The sequence below is a fragment of the Asparagus officinalis genome, chromosome 9 (genome assembly GCF_001876935.1).
Source record: "Asparagus officinalis chromosome 9, Aspof.V1, whole genome shotgun sequence".
Lineage (NCBI taxonomy): Eukaryota > Viridiplantae > Streptophyta > Magnoliopsida > Asparagales > Asparagaceae > Asparagus > Asparagus officinalis.
The window spans coordinates 54307218-54326280 of NC_033802.1; the positions used below are offsets into that span (position 1 = coordinate 54307218).

The 19063-nt window shown below is 44.4% G+C and overlaps 1 protein-coding gene across 2 annotated transcripts; it reads right to left on the reverse strand.

Annotated features, from left to right (window-relative positions):
• LOC109824644 (pentatricopeptide repeat-containing protein At4g33170) lies at positions 311-5525 on the reverse strand. Of its 2 annotated transcripts, none has more exons than XM_020391275.1 (4): positions 2364-5525; positions 2177-2298; positions 1979-2062; positions 311-497 (listed from the first exon to the last, which is right to left on the reverse strand). In XM_020391275.1, exon 1 carries the CDS (start codon positions 5406-5408, stop codon positions 2568-2570), a length of 2841 nt encoding a protein of 946 aa, XP_020246864.1. In that variant the 5' UTR covers positions 5409-5525; the 3' UTR covers positions 311-497; positions 1979-2062; positions 2177-2298; positions 2364-2567. The 2 variants fall into 2 exon arrangements, with proteins under 2 accessions (XP_020246864.1, XP_020246865.1); XM_020391276.1 differs by lacking the exon at positions 311-497 and adding an exon at positions 944-1160.

Here is a 19063-nt window from a genome sequence, read left to right on the forward strand (position 1 = left end):
TGGAAAGTCGGATGGGAATCAGTTCGTGGCACCGACGCTTCCACCCAAACGCATCAATTCACCCCAGCAACATAGCTCTCGGAGGAGAACTCCCTCCCCTCATATTCGGTGTCGTCGTACCACCTCCAGAGGTCCCTCACGTCAAGTCTGTTCAGGCCGACGAATGTTTCGTTTTTTTTCGACCCAGTACTTTAGGAACTGCTATCGTGTGCGTGTTATTATCAATTTTAATATCAACTGCTATTGTGTTATATTCTGCTTGATTAGTGAGTGAGTTGCTATGTTTGCCGCGTATATCTGCTGATCTAAATATTACAAGTTGAACTTTTATTACAAGAACGAATCATTACATTTATTTTCTGAATAATTTACAAGGCCGTAAACTTAGTACATTGCAACTTTTGTTTAAAACCACCAAGAGCTCCACTTTCTTCTTGAGTTTCCTGCCTAGATTGATCGCTGATTTGGTGAAGCATTGTTGTCGTTGTTCTTCATACCTGCATGCACATTGTTTCACATCATCCACAGTGGTTAAATGACAAGACATCATCCTAAAGAAATCAAAATGGTGTCCAAGCTGATAAATGTCGCGACTCAATGTCTGTTCCCAGCGCCAACTTGCAATCTTTGCTTCACATAGAGAGTATGTTATTAAGGCACTGTTTGGCAACCAAAAAAAGTATCTTATCTAAGAGCTTGTGTCTTATTGACTTTGTCAATAAGCTAGTAGAGCTGTTTGGTGACCAAAAATAGGAGGAGATTATTTTGAAGATTGTGTCTTTTGCAAGTAGCTTTTGAAAAGCTATTTCAAGTAGCGTTTGTCTTTGGGAAGGAGCTGTCAATTTTTTCCTTTTCTTTTTGCCCCTAATAATTCTAATTTTATATCAATAATATTGCATGACCTTTTTAGTCATTTAACAAATTTAAGCTAGTTGTACAGCTTCTTTTGCTAAACAGCTCTAGTCAATCAGCTAGCTACACAGCTATCAGCTTTCAGCTATAATTTCACAGCTTTCAGCTAGCTTGACAGCTTTTAGCTATAATCTCGCAGCTTTCAGCTAGTTTTGCCAAACAGAGCCTAAGACCCACATATCTCTCCTTACCGACTTGCATGTGTTCGTGATGAGTAACACTACCATCACGAAGAGTGGAATTGAAACCTGCAGTATGGGGGATAATGTTAAGCACGAATAGAGTTGTTATAGTAAGCAAATAACGTTTATATTAAAAGTTATAACCATGCCTGCAAATATGCCCTCGCTTGAGTTAATGATCTGGGACGCTTTACTTACACCCCCCTCTTGTGAGGTGGAATAGTCAATCAAATACATTTGGAAGACCATAATGAAAATGAACCCCAAGCAGCAATAGAAATAGATGGACATCGTGAAGAAATCACTACATTCTATATCTTGAGTACTATAAAGAAACAATTTCTTGGTTTAACATTCTTGAGATCGTTGCCTAAATTCACATATCGAGCGATTCTTGAGCTAATATAGCAATTCTAAAATACAATTGCTTGGCTAGGCCAGAATAATCCTATTCTCTACCAAAACAGAAACAGCACTAGTACTTAATTCCAATATATTTAGAGATCAAAAGATGCCAAAATAAACAATTGCTTTTTCAGTAACATTCTAGTAAAAAGATACAGGTAACACTTTTAGTGAATTAATAGAATGAGATGATTATCTTGTGGGGGGAAAAAGTGGACACAAATTTAGGAATTGCCACTATATGGGTTAGTCTGTCCTGACACCATATAACCAGTGAAGAAATCACAATTATTAAAAGTATACAAAAGCAGTGATTTTTTTCAAGTAACTGTATTTGTCGGTCAATACAACTTTACTCTCTAGGAAATTTCAGACTAAACAACTCTTAAACTACTCTATTCATATCACATAACCAAAAATTGATACGGTAGCAAACATACCTATAATTTATAAAAATTATAGCTCAGAAGTACACTCACCTAAGAGGGTTTGCAAGCAACCGTTAGCCAATTGTAACAAAGCTAGTCTCCTGGTTCGACAAAAACCATGCAAGAGAAGAAACACTGCAGCAAAAACACTGACAACTAGTAAGCTTCTAGTTCTAATCATAAAAAAGGGAAATAATGCTCCTGTACCACAGATATATGTTTCTCTCTTAGCTATATAAATCCACAAACCTCCCAGTAAATATGTACACTCTAACTCCAAGGATAGATGGCTGTCTCAAACCATTATTTTTTTTCCCCACAAATTCTTGCGGCAAATTTCTCAATTTGAAGGCCTCTACCAGATAGTTGTCCTGTAACATTGATAATACATGTTAAGGCTATAGCAACCTAAAAAAGAAAGCAAATCACTGATTACCTGTTTCATGTCTGTAGTCTGTAAACCTTCACCTCGTGTAAATATAATGGCATGATTCTGGGTTTCCGCCTTGCCTTCACCCAAAATGGTAGGACTTGGAAGCTTTATCTGATATATAACCAAATAGAAAATAGCCCTCCATGCTATCATCCTTCAAAAGAAGGTACATCACTAGGTGCAAAATAAAAGAAAAATTATGTTGAGTCACCAGTAATCACCACAGCTGCACTTTCCATCTCCGAAGCAGTGAAAACGGCTGCCATCCCTTAAAACGATCTCACGTCTAGAAACTTTGGACATGTATTTGATTGCATTATGGCAATCCCCACAAACGCGAAGGTTCTTGATAATCCGAATTTTCTGAGGAGCTGGAATTCTTAAAAGGCCATAAGCAATAGCTAATTTCTCACTGTGATAGTAAAGAGATCGCTCTTTTTCTTCTTCCTCAACATCTAAAAGCACAACCTCTGTATTGGGCACATACCCCTCATGCTTAATCCTTCTTATCAAATCCTCTAGTTCATCATATATAATTTGATTCTCAGGATGAGACTTGTCATCCACAACAAACATATGCATCTTATTCTTTACTTCAATCCAACTGTAACCCGGATCTTTCCTTATATTCTTGCACTTCATGCTTCTCCTAGCATTAGTTACACCATCCCATTTGTTGGAAGTAGCATATATATTTGACATAAGAACATAAGCAGACGCATCTTGAGGTTCCTGCAACAAAAGCTTATTTGCTATTTTCTCCCCGAGTTCCATATTACGCTGATTCCTACAAGCACCAAGCAAAGCCCTATATGTAGACGAGGAAGCATTAAAAGGCATCGTATCAATAACTTCTTCTGCCTTGCTAAGAAGCCCAGCACGACCAAGAGCGTCAACTAAACTAGAATAATGCTCTGCTTCTGGCTTAATTCCATAATCCCTAAACATAGAGTCAAAATAGTTATATGCTTTGGAGACTAATCCTGAATGGCTGCAGGCTGAGAGGACACCAAGAAAGGTAATTTTATCAGGTTGCAACCCGTATGATACCATCTTATTGAAAAGGTCAAGTGCTTTCCCAGCTTTTCCATGTTGCGCAAATCCAAGCACCATAACATTCCATGAGACATTATTTTTAAAGTCCATCCTCTTAAAAAGTTCATAAGAGTCTTCTATGTTCCCACACTTTGCATACATATCCATCATTGAGGTCCCCACAAAAGAATCAGAAGCATGGTCAAGCTTAATTACAATTGCATGAATTTGCCTTCCTTGCCCAAGTGCAGCCAAGCATGAACAAGCCTTGACTAAGGAAGCCAGAGTGAACTCATCAGGCAATAATCCCAATTTCCTCATTTGATGGAAGAGATTGAGAGCATAGTCTTCATTCCCATTCTCAACATACCCAGAGATCATGGCTGTCCAAGCAACATCATCAGGTTCATGGATATCACTAAAAGCTGCAGAAGAATCTAGCATATTGCCACATTTGATGTACATGTCTAAGATACTGCTACTCACACAGACATTTGAATCAAACCCAAGTTTAACTGCATATGCATGAATCTGTTTTCCTAGCTGAAGGGCCACAAGGCCACTGCAGGCCTTGAGAACAGTTGCTAATGAAAAATCATTTGACCTCCCACCACTTTGATGCAATGATGCAAAGAGGTTTAGTGCAGAACTATTATCATTGTTTTTTATGTAACCACTGATTAATGCATTGCAAGCAGCATGATCAAACCAATCCATGCCTTCAAATAGAATCCTAGCTCTTTCCATGTTGCCCTTTTCGGCATAAGTATCAATTAATGCTGTTAATACAAAAAAATCACTTAAAAGTCCCATTTTGATGCAAATTGTGTGAACTTGTTCATGTATGGAAGAGCTTGCAGTTATCCCCAAGCATGCCCTCAAAATGCTCGTCAATGTGTAATGATCTGGAAAAAATCCATTCTTTGTCATGTCCATGAAAAGGTCAATCGACTGAATATCTAGACCACTTTGAACATTAGCGGATATCATCGAGTTCCAGGAAACCAAATCCAATTCCTTCATCCTGTCAAAAACTGTTCTTGCAGCATCCAAACTGTTCATCTTCGCATACAAGTTAATAAGATTATTTGACACGGGAGTATCTGAATGAAATCCTTCCTTCATTGCCAGTACATGAATCTGTTTCCCCAATTCAAAACACTCTTCATTGGTGACTGCGCTAAGAACAATGACAAAAGTCACATTATCAACTCCAACACCCTTCCTCTTCATTTCTACAAAGCGATTCAACACATCATCAAACTTGCCGTCCTGGACATTCTCCGACAATCTCTTGTTCCAAGTTATCACATCTGAAATATCCTCCAAAAGGCAAGACTTAATCCCATAAGACCGAACTTGTTCAAATTCTCTGCCAGTTTCTAACCCCATAAGAACACAACGAACGCTGATTGCATCAGGCCGAAGTGTTCCACTGCGATGAAGCTCCGAGAACATCAAGAAGGACTTTTTCCCAAAACCCAGTTGAGCATGCCCCTTAATCATCACATTCCACAAGACAACATCTCTATCGATCATCCCATCAAACAAACACTTGGCCTCATCCAAAAGCCCAGACTTGGCATAAACTCCAACAAGTGAGCTCGAAACCATAGCATCCGACTCCAAACCAATCTTAACAACAAAACTGTGGACAGCACGTGAAGTAGAGACACAATGTGAGGTGTTAGCACAGAGTTTGAGCAAAGGAATGACAGTAAGCTTCGTCGGGGGTACATATGAGATAAGCATCTGACGGAAGTGGTGAAAAGCATCGGAGAAGAGGTTGTTGTGGGCGAAGGCGGAGAGAAGGGAGTTCCAAGTGACAGAGTCTCTGTGGAGAATTTGATCGAACAGTTGGCGGGCAGAAGATACAGAGCCACATTTGGAGTAGGAGGAGATGAGGTTGTTTGAGAAGAAGAGGTCGGAGATGAGGCCGGACGTTGTGAGGAGAGCATGGGCTCGTTGGAGGTGAGGGAGTGAGAGAGCGGAGATGGTGATGGGGAAGGGCATTTCGGTTTTTTCAGCTCATTGGGATGTTGAAATGGGTTTACAAGAGGAGGGAGAACACTAAGCCGCCGCTAAATAGCACTTAAATACCTCATACTAATCCTTTAGCATTTATACATACTCTCAGTTGTATTTTGTAATATTTATATACTTTGAGTTGCTCAAAACTGGTGTGCTAATATCCTCTATAATGCAAATGTTAAAAGTTTTATCCCAAAGTTTTCATTTAACATTTATATGTTAATTTAAGAGCCTTTAATCATTAATATTTATTAAATTACTATTAAACTTACTTGAATTTTAATTTAAATGTATCATAATTCTATTTTTTTTAAAAAAGAATTTGGAAAAATTTAACAATAAGTTCAGTAGACTAAATAGACAAAAGATGTAAATTAGTATATACAATTATATATGAGTATTTTGATAAAAGTTTTCACGTTTACAAAATAAAGTTTCTTAACATACCAATTTTAGAAAACTCATGGTATATAAATGATAGAAATACAACTAAGGGTATATAAATCTAAGGAAGTTAAAGAATAAGTTATTTAAGTGGTATTTAGCTTAAATCCTCAGTACGTCGCAGTCGACAAAATTCAATTTAGCGTTAGACTTCACCGTCTCCCAAGTCCGTTGACTTCTTTTTTCTTTGTTTTTTTTGGTAATTTGTACTTGTTATGGGGTACAACTGTTTCCAAATATATAATCTGATGAGTCGTCATTCTCATCCAGCCAGGCAAGCCGACACCCCAGTGTCGACACGAGAAACGGTGCTAATCGGCACGATGCATCCTGACCTCCCAGACGAGTCGACATCTCGACCGACGCGAGAGATAGACAGAGATCAGGTAACAGTCAGACTCAGCCGACCAGACGAGTTGACATTCATCAATGTTGACACGAAAGGCGGTACCAGCCGGCCCTCTCGCAGCAGGCAACTCGTCAAGAGCCAATTCGACCCATTCGAGTCGATACTCCTCCATGTTGACTCGAAAGGCGGGACGAGTCATCACCCGACTCCATTCAGCCAGCGATCATTGAGTCGTCACTCCTCTCAACGAGTCAACTCTCCTCACAAGTCTCATCATGAGGGACATTGCTTCTCAGCGAAGTTAGAAGATTACTTCGTCAAAGTTTATCCATCCTGACAACAAGTCATATCATGTCTACTCAAAGACCATGCGTCATCACGCCGCTTATCAGCCCACGTCTCATCGATCGCTCCTCAAATCGAGGCCGAAGAGATCTTCCTCCTGTCGCCAGCCAACACATGTAGAGCAAATGATGACTCACCTTCCAGCTCACACTTTGTCACTGCCATTTGCATGGCCGAAATGACCAATCTGCCATTAACATCCTCTTTATATACAGATGCTATTTGTCATAGCCAAATGTTCGCAATCTAAACTCTCCTCTTGACTTAAATCTCAGAGATCATCATCTCTAATGCACATAACATAATAACGCATAGTTTTATTACTCCACTCAAGCTCAAGTTCATCAACTGACTTGATTGTCGGAGGTACCACGGGGGGATCACCACCCCGCCCTCTCATGACCTTCTTCTGTGCAGATCGTTCACTCCAACTCAGTGGACAAGACATAAAGTCAGGAAAGGAAGCGATCCCCTCCATCATCTTTCATCACTCCGCAACCATCCTATTCTAAATTATTCTGGGTGATTTGAACATCAACAATACTAAAATAAACTAAATTTTATATTTTTTTTCACTTACATGATCCACGTTACACAAAAGTACAAATAAAATGATTTACAGTTTTTTCCTCTATAAAAGTTTCACCGTTAAATTTTTAGACGCTAAGAGCAAAACGCGCCCTTTAATTTTCTAAGCCGCCCACATTAATATACCCAGCAATTTGACTCTCCACTAGGCTAGGGTTCCATCTGTAAGGTAAAGATCCTGAACTATTTTAGTTTAATTGCATGTTGATTTTTTGTAGATTAGTTAGTTGAATTGAAGATTTGGCTATCTTAATGTGTGTTATTGTGTGAACGTGTTTGATTATGGACCACATTGTTCTAGGTTTTTTTAAGTGGATAGAATGGATCTATTTTGCTTTAGGTTTGGTGCTGAAAATGCAAACTTTGCATGATTGTTGTGGTTTTGGCCATATTGCTAGTGCTTTTAACAAAAATAATAATAATAATTATAGAACTTTTCATTGTTTTTCCACACTCGAACACAGTATGTAGTAGGGACTGTTGTTGGATATTATTATTATTTTTTAATGTAGGAATGACCATGTACTATAAAGTTACTTTTTATCATGTGGTAGTTTTCTCAAGCTGTCAAGGTTAAAACATATTGATGAGAAAATTAGAATGTTGCGTGTGGAGAAGGAATATTTTACTTCGAAACCCATAGAACATTTTGTTAGGAAAACAAGATACAAAATTGAAATGAAATTATTTATTAAAGAGACCCTTTGTTATTGTTGATAGATGCTTAAGATTTGTTTTTCCATCTATAACCCCTCCTACTGAACTTGTGGAAGAATATGATGTGAAGCACATGGTTATCTATGTTGAGCACAACTTTGAGAAGCTTGATTCAATTGCTGTGGAAGACGATATAGATGATGCAGGTGGAATTGGTTGTGTCACTGAAGAGGGCAACTATCACAAATTCAAGAGAGGCAGCTATCATAAGTAAATGACATAGCGGAGAATGATGATACTGACACTGAAACTGTGAAGGGATAAAGATGGTTAGTGAATAGAACAGTGTTGGGGATGCACAACCCCCCTGATGCGATTTGAAAATAGAGATTTAGGAGAGAAGAGAGAATTCAATCAATCACAAACACACAAGATTTACGTGGTTCGCTTCTCAATGTGAGAAAATTCGTCCACGGCCGCCGCAGGAGAGAATTTCACTATTTTTGTCTTAATTACATCATGCATTAATCAACCCTTTTATAGACTTAAGGGTTTTACAAATAGAAAAGGAAACATGTCAAAAACTGTAACTAGGCCAAAACCCGACTCGCGGTCGACCGTCGCGCCACGCGCGGTCGACCGTGACGAATCCTTCTCCTAATCAGAGTCTTTGGAGTTTTGGCGGTCGACCGCCGCGCCACCCGCGGTCGACCGCGACGAAGCCTCCTGCTGATGGTAGCTCTCTGGAACTTTTTTGGGGCGGTCGACCGCCAGTCCACGCGCGGTCGACCAGACCGAAGGTAAATAATTCTGGCTAGGGGCTCTCTGGACTTTTGGGGCGGTCGACCGCCGCGCCATGCGCGGTCGACCGGCGAAGCTTGGCTCGCTCAGCAATGTTGCATGTCTGTGCACAGAGTTACGGCGGTCGACGCGTCCGCCATGCGGCGTCGACCAGTCGCGACCATGCCGCAGTCGTACCGCGTCGCGCATGCGCGCTCGACCGTCGCCCATGCCGCGGGTCGACCAGTCGCGGCGCATGCGCTGGTCGACCGCGCCTGCAGTGCAAAATGCGTCCTTCGTCGTTTTGCTTGAACTTCGTCGTCGTCGATCCTGTTCCTCCTGTTCCACTTTGTTCCTCTTCATTCTGAAGTATAGGGCAGGTCTGATAGTTAGGCTTCACATATCCTAACAATCTCCCACTTGGAGACTAACTATCAATCTCTTTCAGCTCTCTTTACGGCGACGGCCTCTATATCATTAAGTAATGGCCATTTGAAGTTGAACACAACTTCAGTTTCTCTGTAGTGACAACCTTGGTAAGCATATCGGCCGGGTTCTTGCTTCCTTGAATCTTCACAAGTTCCAACATGTCCTCGTCCAACGCTGATCTTATGAAGTGGTAGCGGACCTGTATGTATTTGGTCCTTGCATGAAAAGCGGGATTCTTCGCCAAATGAATTGCGCTCTGGCTATCACAATGTAAGACACTCGTCTCACTCTTCTGTCCTAGCTCCTCGAAGAAACCCTGCAACCATATCATCTCCTTGCTTGCCTCTGTCACAGCAACATATTCAGCCTCTGTCGTTGATAAAGCAACGATCTTTTGCAACTGAGAAACCCAACTAATAGCTGTAGAGCCCAAAGTGAATACCTATCCTGTAGTGCTCCTTCTCTGGTCTATCTCACCAGCATAGTCTGCATCAATAAAACCCTGCAGAACTAACTTGCCTCTCCTGAAGCATAAACAGTCTTCTATTGTACCTCGCAGGTATCTCAGAATCCACTTTATTGCTTCCCAGTGCTGCTCTCCTGGATCTGATATAAATCTGCTCACAGCTCCCACTGCATGGACAATGTCAGGTCTCGTGCATACCATGGCGTACATGAGGCTTCCAATGGCTGAAGCATATGGAACCTTAGCCATGTAGTCTTTCTCTTCATCAGTCTCGGGGCACTGCTCCTTAGTCAATTTGAAATGACTAGCTAGCGGTGTGCTAACGGCCTTAGCACCACTCATCCCGAATCTCTCAAGCACCCGTCTAATGTATTCGGCTTGAGATAGCCGCAGTGTGCCCAAGAGCTTGTCTCTACTGATCTTCATCCCTAATATTTGCTTCGCTGCGCCTAGATCCTTCATGTCGAACTCACTCGACAGCTGCTTCTTCAGCTTCTTGATCTCTCTCATGTCTGAACCGGCTACTAGCATGTCGTCGACATATAAAAGCAGGATGATGTAACTATTGTCAAACTCCTTGACAAAACAACAGTGATCAGCATTGCACCTGGAGTAACCGTTCCTGTGCATGAATCCATCGAACTTTTTGTACCATTGCCTTGGAGCTTATTTCAGGCCGTACAAGCTCTTCTTCAATCTGCATATCATCTTCTCTTTTCCCTTCTGAGTAAACCCCTCTGGCTGCTGCATATATATCTCTTCCTCTAGATCACCGTGGAGGAAAGCTGTCTTTACATCTAGCTGCTCGAGATGTAGATCTTCAGCTGCAACAATACTCAGGACTGTTTTGATGGTGGTCAGTTTGACTACAGGAGAGAAGATCTCGGTGTAGTCAACTCCTTCTCTCTGCTGAAATCCTTTAACCACCAATCTGGCCTTGTATCTCTTGGAACCATCATGTTCCTCTTTGATTTTGTACACCCATTTGTTGCTCAAGGCCTTTTTTCCCGTTGGTAGCTTCGTAAGTTCCCATTGTAGGCATATAAAATTGCTTATAGGTCCCTTGACACGGTTCAACACGAACTAATGAACCATCAGGCGACGTATCTAAGCACGAACGTCAGTCCACAACACCGAAGCCAAGTGACACGCAACGAAGCGGATTAACAAGGCTACGAAGCTGACGAACCGCACGTAAACGACGGAATGAATCCACTCGCGTACGGAATCAAATCAACGGTCCAGAGAGTCAACGAGTCATCCAACCATATAACGGATTCGAACTCAGACACCAAAGCCGATTTACTGCCTAATCGGAATCCAGACTTCCAAATCAGGATTCAGAACAAATCGGGGTTCAGAGCAACGCCACAGGCGAACTCGGATGAATCGCGATCGAGTCACGATCAGTTTTGGAATCAAGCTCAGAATCGGATTTATTGCCAAATCAGGAATCAAGTCAACGAATCGATTTCAGACCAATCAACCGCATAACCGAATCCAGGGTGGCTCGGCATGAGCCGAGCCACCCTGAGGTGGCCGCCCAGATCTGTGCCAAATGCACAGATCTGGTTGCCTATAAATAGGCGAGGTCATTCATCATTTTGGGGGACTTTTTGGAAGAACTTTTGGAGAGCCGAAACTCTGCCTGATTGAGACCTCATCTCGGAGTTTTTGAAGGCTTGAAGACTTGGACGTTCGGATCCGATTCTCGGCGAGCACCCGCATCACAGAAAAGGCAGGAGTTCGAGGGGATCAAGATCTCAGATCTACGCTGTTACACTCCGGATCTAAGCTTGGTCTTAGATCCCGAGACTTGGACGATTGTTTCCTTGGTGAATCAATCCTCCCCGGCTATTATTTCCTTTGTGGAATAATACCCGTTATACTGCGTAGATCTGTCCGGATCTAGATCGCGTGGTGGTCCACGGCAAACAACCCCGGCGCAGGCAAACAACCCACCAAAGCGAGTGACCGAATAACAGGAGCTCGCGATCTGTTCACAAGGAGAAAAAGTTGTAATTTTTGATTTTCTTTATTTTTGATTTTCATTGTAACCGGATCTAAAAAAGACCGGATCTTTTGTAACGTAAAAAACTGTTATTCAAAGATAGCAATGACATCAATGAAGAAAGGAACGAATTTCCCCGCGAACAATCTGGCGACCACAGTGGGAGCCACCGATCTCGCTGTCGAGATCGGAGCGTCGCAGCCGCGGATCGAGATCCCGGTCGTGGAGGAGGTCGAGTATGAGTTCGACCAGTAGAAGTACGAGGAGTACGTTTCCTCATCTGGATCAACCTCCCCCCGTAAGTCCAAGAAATTCCAGAAGTTCTCCTCCAAGAGAAAAGTCCATTGGTGCGAAGAAGTTGAAGCCACCAACGACAACCTCACCCCGATCGACGCCGAAGTTGCGTCGGGTGAAGTCCCATCGGCATCTAAGCAGGTCAAATCCACCATCGAAGGCGTGGTGACTCTCTCTAAGAGAGCTCGCCAGAGGCAGCGTCAACGCCTCGCGAAGCAATTCGCCAAGGCCATGGAGTCCGTTGACGGGGTCCGCTACAATGCGGATCTGAAGAACAAACGAGGCAAACAGCCTCAACATCAAGTGAAGAATGGTTCCTCCAAGCCATCAACAATGGAGTGGGTCCGGGTCAAACGGAACCGTACGACGCTGGAGGAGCGTATCCGCAAGCGCCGCGCATTATCGGCGCAAGTACGGGCCAAAGCTGAAGAAGCCCGTAGAAGACTGCAAAAGGAGGTGACGAAGAAGCCACCACCAACCCGCCAAGTGTCGCCGTTAATTCCAATAGCTTCTCCGGGAGATCATGCAGAATCATCCCGAAGGAGGAAGCCAGTTTTAGAGCGCTTCTGTCCACTTCCCAAAGAACGAGGCAAAACTCCAGTTCAAGAACGGTTGGGGCCAATGAAGAAGTCCCAAACAATTCAACATGCTGGGGGTCGCCGCAACCCTCAACATTTGGAGAAAATCGTGGCACCCAAGCGCACAACTTTGCGCATCGAAGTGCAGGAGCCCGCTGAAGATTCACACCCACAAAGGCGCGTTTCGAGGCGTGTGACTTTTGAAAGCCCAAAGAAGGCAATCCAACCTCAGATGGAAACATTGTCATCTGATAGTGATAGTGTTATACCTGAGAAGTCGTGCCCGCACACAATAGGTTACTCCGACTGTCAAAATGACGAGTTGTACTATCGTGCTGGGGGTACGAATAGAACCAGGAAGAGGAGTCCCCGAGAACAGAAAATTCAATGCCCCTGTTCCAAACTCATTCGGGCGGTATTGTCCGAATGCAACTGCATTAGGGCGGTCCCCGAAAGAGTTTCAGTTTTTGAAAGACTCAGCAAGGAAGCGCCAAAGCCAAGGACTAGACGTTTCTGAAGAAGAAGAACAATGGTCGAAGACGGTGAACATTCAAGGGTCACTACCAATATGACCAGCAAGGGGACATTGGCACGGGATGACTTCGAGTCGATTCTGAGAGCCTCCCGGCCTAGAACCCGTCTGCAGTCCGGAACCATCGAGCGAGCAACCTATGGTAGGGTTCGGACAAGACGCCCTTCAGAAGATGAAGAATCTTATGCCGGCTCCGCAGTCACATCAGATAATACGGTATCCAGCGAGGGACAACCCCGTGAGGCGCTTATGATAGGTGCGGAGCAAATTGCCAAGATGATTGAAGACGCTTTGGCTAAGCAGTAGGAAGCTTTCAGGTTCGAGATGCAGATGACCATGCAGAACATGAGAGAAATGCATGACCAACAAATTCAAACATTGACGAACCAGCAAGGCGAGCCGAGCCGTCGCAACCAAGTCCATCAGGAGGACGAAGACACAAATGAAGCTCGTAATACCAATAACCCTCCCATCAATGCAGGGGGTGGTAACGAGAATGCTAGTGAAGACACAGGTGAAAGCCTAAAGATTAAAAACCTCGAGAGCAAAATCAATACATTGATTTCCGCTCAAGAGACGAAAAAGACGGGCATTCCTTGTCCATACCCAAGAGAGTGGGAATCAATCCCATATCCGGCGAAGTTCAGTCTAATTAACTTCACGCCGTTTAATGGGATGGGTTCACCCACTCAGCATTTGATTTACTTCAAATCGCACTTGGGGGTCATCTCTGGTAATGAGCCTCTGATGGTGTGGTCATTCGTTGGCACTCTTCGCGGAGCCGCCATCAATTGGTATCGCCGCCTCAAGCCAGGAAGCATAAACAGCTGGGACGACATGGAGACGAAGTTCCTTACAAACTTCTTCGATGACTACACCGAGATCTCTATTAGATCGTTGCTCGACGAAAAGCAGAAAGACGGGGAGTTAGTCGACACCTTCGTCAAGAGGTTCAGGAACAAGGCGATGAATTGTCGGGACCCGATCACCGAGGAGTTCATCCTCCAGACCTGCCACAACAACCTTTCGCTGGACGTGTTGGAAGCAATGGGCACAGCACCATCCAAGACATGGAAGGATCTGAAAGTCCGAGGAGAGCAAGCTGAGCGATTCCTCAGGAGAAAGAAGGCGGAGAGAGGCCAACCGGCAACGAATCCTCCGAAACAGAACTTCAACCAAACAGGAAAAGGTAAAGCTCATGCTAATGTCGTCGATGCTAACTAAACTTTTCAATTGCAACCTCAGCAACAATAGCAGCAACGAGCGCCACAACAATCCCAGTCACATTGGCAACAACGGCCTCAGAAACAAAAGTCTTCGGAGCCGAGGTTTCCCAAAGTCTACTCCTTCAAAGATGATGAAGTTCCCGGCATCTTCAAATACTTGTTGGAGAACAACAAAATCCAGCTGCCTGCGATCGTGGATCAAGAGGGGGCCAGCAAGGTGACGGATCCAAAGTACTGCGCGTACCACAGAGCGGTCCACCACCCTACGAGATCATGCTACCATCTCAAGGACAAGATCCAGGCGTTAATCAACGTAGGGGTCATAACCCCGAAACCAGCCAAGAATGTGGGGGCAAACGCAGTGTCAATCAGTTTTGGGTTGGTGCCTACAACTTGGTTCGAGCCAAAACGTGTCACCAAAGTCGGGATGAAGACGGTGAATGACGACCCGCACGGACAGCGCCAAAAGGGACTTGTGCCGCACATAGCCCCAAATGGCGAAATCCTTTGGGTTCACCCCGATCTGATTGGAGATGAACAATGGGCCGGGTCGTCATCCGGGAGGAAGTCTAAAGGGAAAGGGAAGTCTTGTTATGGAGTCTCTGCCATCCCAGGGAAAGATGACGAAAGAATCCTCACTTTCCCGCTTTCCGAAGAAGAGCAAGAAGTTTTTGCGACCCGAAGCGGAAACGAGTATCACTACAACTATCCGCCATCTAGTGAGCAAGGGGTGAAGAAACGGGGACCAGCCAAAACTCTCACAGAAATGGGGGTGATTACGAGTCTCACACCGGGTAAAGAAGCTTTACGACAGCCGGTAGATAAACATAAAGAAAAGAGGCCCGAGGAGGTTCAAAATCCGAAGCAAACTCGTTTCAGTCGTCCGATTGGAAAGGATAAACCGGAGAGTTCAAAAACTAGAAGAATCCCCAGGAGATGCAAAATCCGAAGCAGTCTCGTTTCAGTCGTCTGATTGGAAAGGATAAACCGGAGAGTTCGAAAACTCCACGCGCCTTTGACATCATGGCTCAGCTAGCTAATATTCCAGCGCGGATAATGCTATATGAGTTGCTGCGGCTGTCTAAAGAAACTAGAGAAGCATTGCAGGAGGCCTTGGCCGATTCAGAAGCATTCCTCACTCGGATAAATTGGCGCCTGAGGAACTAGAACTGTTAGCTCAACAGTGCAATGTGGCAGCTAAGAACATTCCCTGCATCACCTTCACCAAAGAAGACATGCAGACGAAGAATTCAAACCATGATCGGCCCTTGTATTTTGTCGGGTACATTGGCTCCAGTGAGGTCAACCGAATCCAAGTAGATCCGGGTTCCGCTGTGAGCATTATGCCGCTTCGCCTAATGCATAGTCTTGGCATTCCAGTCAGCAAATTGGCGTCTACAGGCACAGTCATTTACGGATTCAACACCAGCGGGTCAAGGCCTTTGGGGAAGATCCGAATAAAATGCCAAATGGGCGATCTGAAGACGGAGGTCACGTGTTACATGATAGATGCTGAGACATCCTATAATTTACTATTGGGTCGGCCTTGGATCCATAGTAATGTTATAGTTCCCTCCACCTTACATCAGTGTCTGAAATATGTCGACACTGATGGAAGGGTCAGGACGGTGGTCGCAGATAAGCAACCATTCAAAGGGTATGAGAATTACTTCACTGATTCTCTCCTTTATGGTAACGAATCTGACACGGAACCATCGATCCAAGGCACGGACAGCGGAGAAGAAGCTGATTCCGAGGCCGGATTCGATTACAATGGCGGTTTTGTTTTAAATGACATTGTACCCTTTGTAAAATATGGCTACAGCCGATCCATCCACCCTGGAAGACGACGATCAAATGCCAACATGGGAAGACCCGTGGGTTCACCATCTGAATATGCAATATGGCGATAGGTTCGAGCAAAGAGAACCACCCACTGAAGATAAAATAGTCCAGATTAACATGGGTGATGAAGCTAACCCAAAGCCTATATTCATCAGCGACAGTCTTCCCCCAGATGAGAAGGAGGAATTGATTGCTCTCATCAGGGAATATATCGACGTCTTCGCATGGAATTATGAAGACATGCCAGGGCTCGACCCCAATGTCGCAATGCACCGCCTCGATATCAAGCCGGATGCCAAACCTGTCAAGCAACAGCAAAGACGGTTTCGTCCGCAGATTATGGAAGCCATTGAGGCAGAGGTTAAGAAGTTGATCGAATCAGGATTTATCCGAGAGGAACAACATCCAGACTGGTTAGCCAACATCGTTCCCGTCATGAAGAAGAATGGCAAAATCAGGATTTGCATCGACTTCAGGAACCTGAATGAAGCATGTCCGAAAGACGATTTCCCTCTCCCGATCACGGATGTCATTATCGACAATACATGTGGATTTGAGAGGATGTCCTTCATGGATGGATTTTCGGGATATAACCAGATCAAGATGCATCCAGAGGATGAGAAGCATACGGCGTTTAGAACACCCCTCGGCGTTTTCTGCTATACGGTGATGCCTTTCGGCCTGAAGAATGCCGGTGCCACATACCAGCGAGCGATGACTAAGATTTTCCAAGAACATCTCAGGAAAACAGTCGAATGCTACGTTGATGATTTGGTTGTGAAAAGCCGCAACAAGGAAGATCACATCAAGGATTTGAAGACAATGTTCGATCTCATGAGGAGTCATCAGTTGAAGATGAACCCCACTAAATCATTTCTTGGAATGTCCAGCGGAAAATTTCTTGGGTTCGTCGTCACCACTAAGGGTATACATATCGATCCTGATAAGGTGAAGGCGATACATGAATTGCAGCCCCCGAGGAATCTGAGAGAACTCAGAGGATTGCAAGGGCGTTTAGCTTATATCCGGCGTTTCATCTCAAATCTTTCTGGGAAGTGCCAACCGTTCTCTAAGCTGAACAAGAAAGGAGTATCATTCATCTGGGATGATGCCTGCCAAAAAGCGTTCGAAGATATCAAAACATATCTGGCGAACCCTCCTGTTCTCGTTGCACCGAAATCTGGTAAACCGTTCCTGATTTATCTCAAGGCGATGAACCACTCGATAAGTGCCTTACTAGCGCAAGACGATGATAACGGTCACGAACAGGCAGTTTATTACCTCAGTCGGACCTTGGTAGGCGCTGAGTCTCGATATCCGATGATTGAGAAAGAATGTCTCGCGTTGGTGTTTGCAGTGCAAAAGATGCGGCATTACTTAGTGGGACAAACGATCTACGTTATCTCCAATGTTAATCCAGTACGGGTGTTTATGACGCAACCGGCCTCTATGAATTGGCGATTAGCGAAATGGGCCCTTCTCTTATCCCAGTATGATTTGCACTTCAAACAGCAGAAGTCAATCAAAGGGCAGGCGATTTGTGACCTTTTGGCGGCAAACCCGACCACAGATACGGCAGAAGTATATGATGACTTGCCGGATGAAACCCACGAGGTTAACACTACATCGCACCAGCAAGTATGGCAATTATATTTTGATGGTGCTTCAAGAGCAGTTAATAGGGTAATAACCCCGGGATGTCCCACCGTCTCCTCTGGAGTTGGAGTCGTCTTAATCTCCCCGGGAAAGCATGTAATGCCCCGAGCTTATTCATTGACTGATCCGTGTTCCAATAACGTGGCCGAGTACAATGCACTTCTCATTGGACTCAGTTTCGCCAAGGAGCTGGGGGTCGAATATCTCGAAGCTTTTGGGGATTCTCAATTGATAGTCAACCAGGTCCGTGGAGAGTATGAAGTCAGGAACCAAGACCTGATCCCGTACCACCAGGAGGCCATCAAAATGGCAGAATCTTTTGAAGAATTCTTCATTGAATATATCCCTCGTCTCCAGAACGCTTATGCAGACGCACTGGCGGCACTAGCAGTATCACTGGCACAGCCTCCCGAAGCTGAGCTGTTAGTCACAGTACGGACGCATCAACTCTGCGTACCCATATACAGTAGGGATATTGAAGAGGAAGATGACGGAAACGTAAACGCCAAGGAGGTGAATTCAACTCAAATTGGGTCTGAGTCCCGAGATTGGCGTTTTCCCATCATTGACTACGTCCAGTATGGTATTCTGCCAGAAGACGTAAAAGAAAGGGAATCAATTCGCCGAAGAGCGCTAAGATTCTTTTATAATGCCGAGACCCATACGTTATACCGTAGGGGATACGATGGTTTATTACTTCGATGTCTTTCACGCAAAGGAAGTTCTTAAGGAAGCACACGAAGGAGAATGTGGTGCGCATCAGCCCGGTCCCAAACTGTATGATCGCATCAGGAGGATGGGATATTTCTGGCCAACGATGGTTCGTGACGCAATCGAATACGCACGAGAATGCCATGCTTGCCAGATACATGCGAATTATATGCATCAACCGCCAGAGCAGTTGCACACATCAACCACGTCATGGCCGTTCGAAGTATGGGGCATGGACATTGTTGGTCCTATTTTTCCCCCCTCAGTCAAAGGCGATCGATTCATTCTGGCGATCACGGATTACTTCTCAAAGTGGGCTGAAGCAATTCCGCTTAAAGAAGTAAAGACGAACAATGTCATCAATTTCATCAAGCATCATGTCATCTACAGACACGGCGTGCCAAGAAGGATCATTCATGACAACGGTCCGCAATTTATAAGCAACGCCTTCATCAGATTTTGTGACAAGTTCAAAATTGAAGACGTTTCATCAACACCTTATTATCCCGCCGTGAATGGTTTAGCGGAGGCGTTTAACAAAACGATCATTAAGATCCTGTCAAAGCTCGTGAAGACCAATAAACGAGACTGGGACAATAAACTCGGTGAGGCACTCTGGGCCTACCGCACCACCATACGCACGCCCACAGGTGCCATCCCGTATTCGCTGGTATACGGATGTGAAGCTGTGCTACCGCTGGAAATTCAGATTCCATCCCTTCGGAT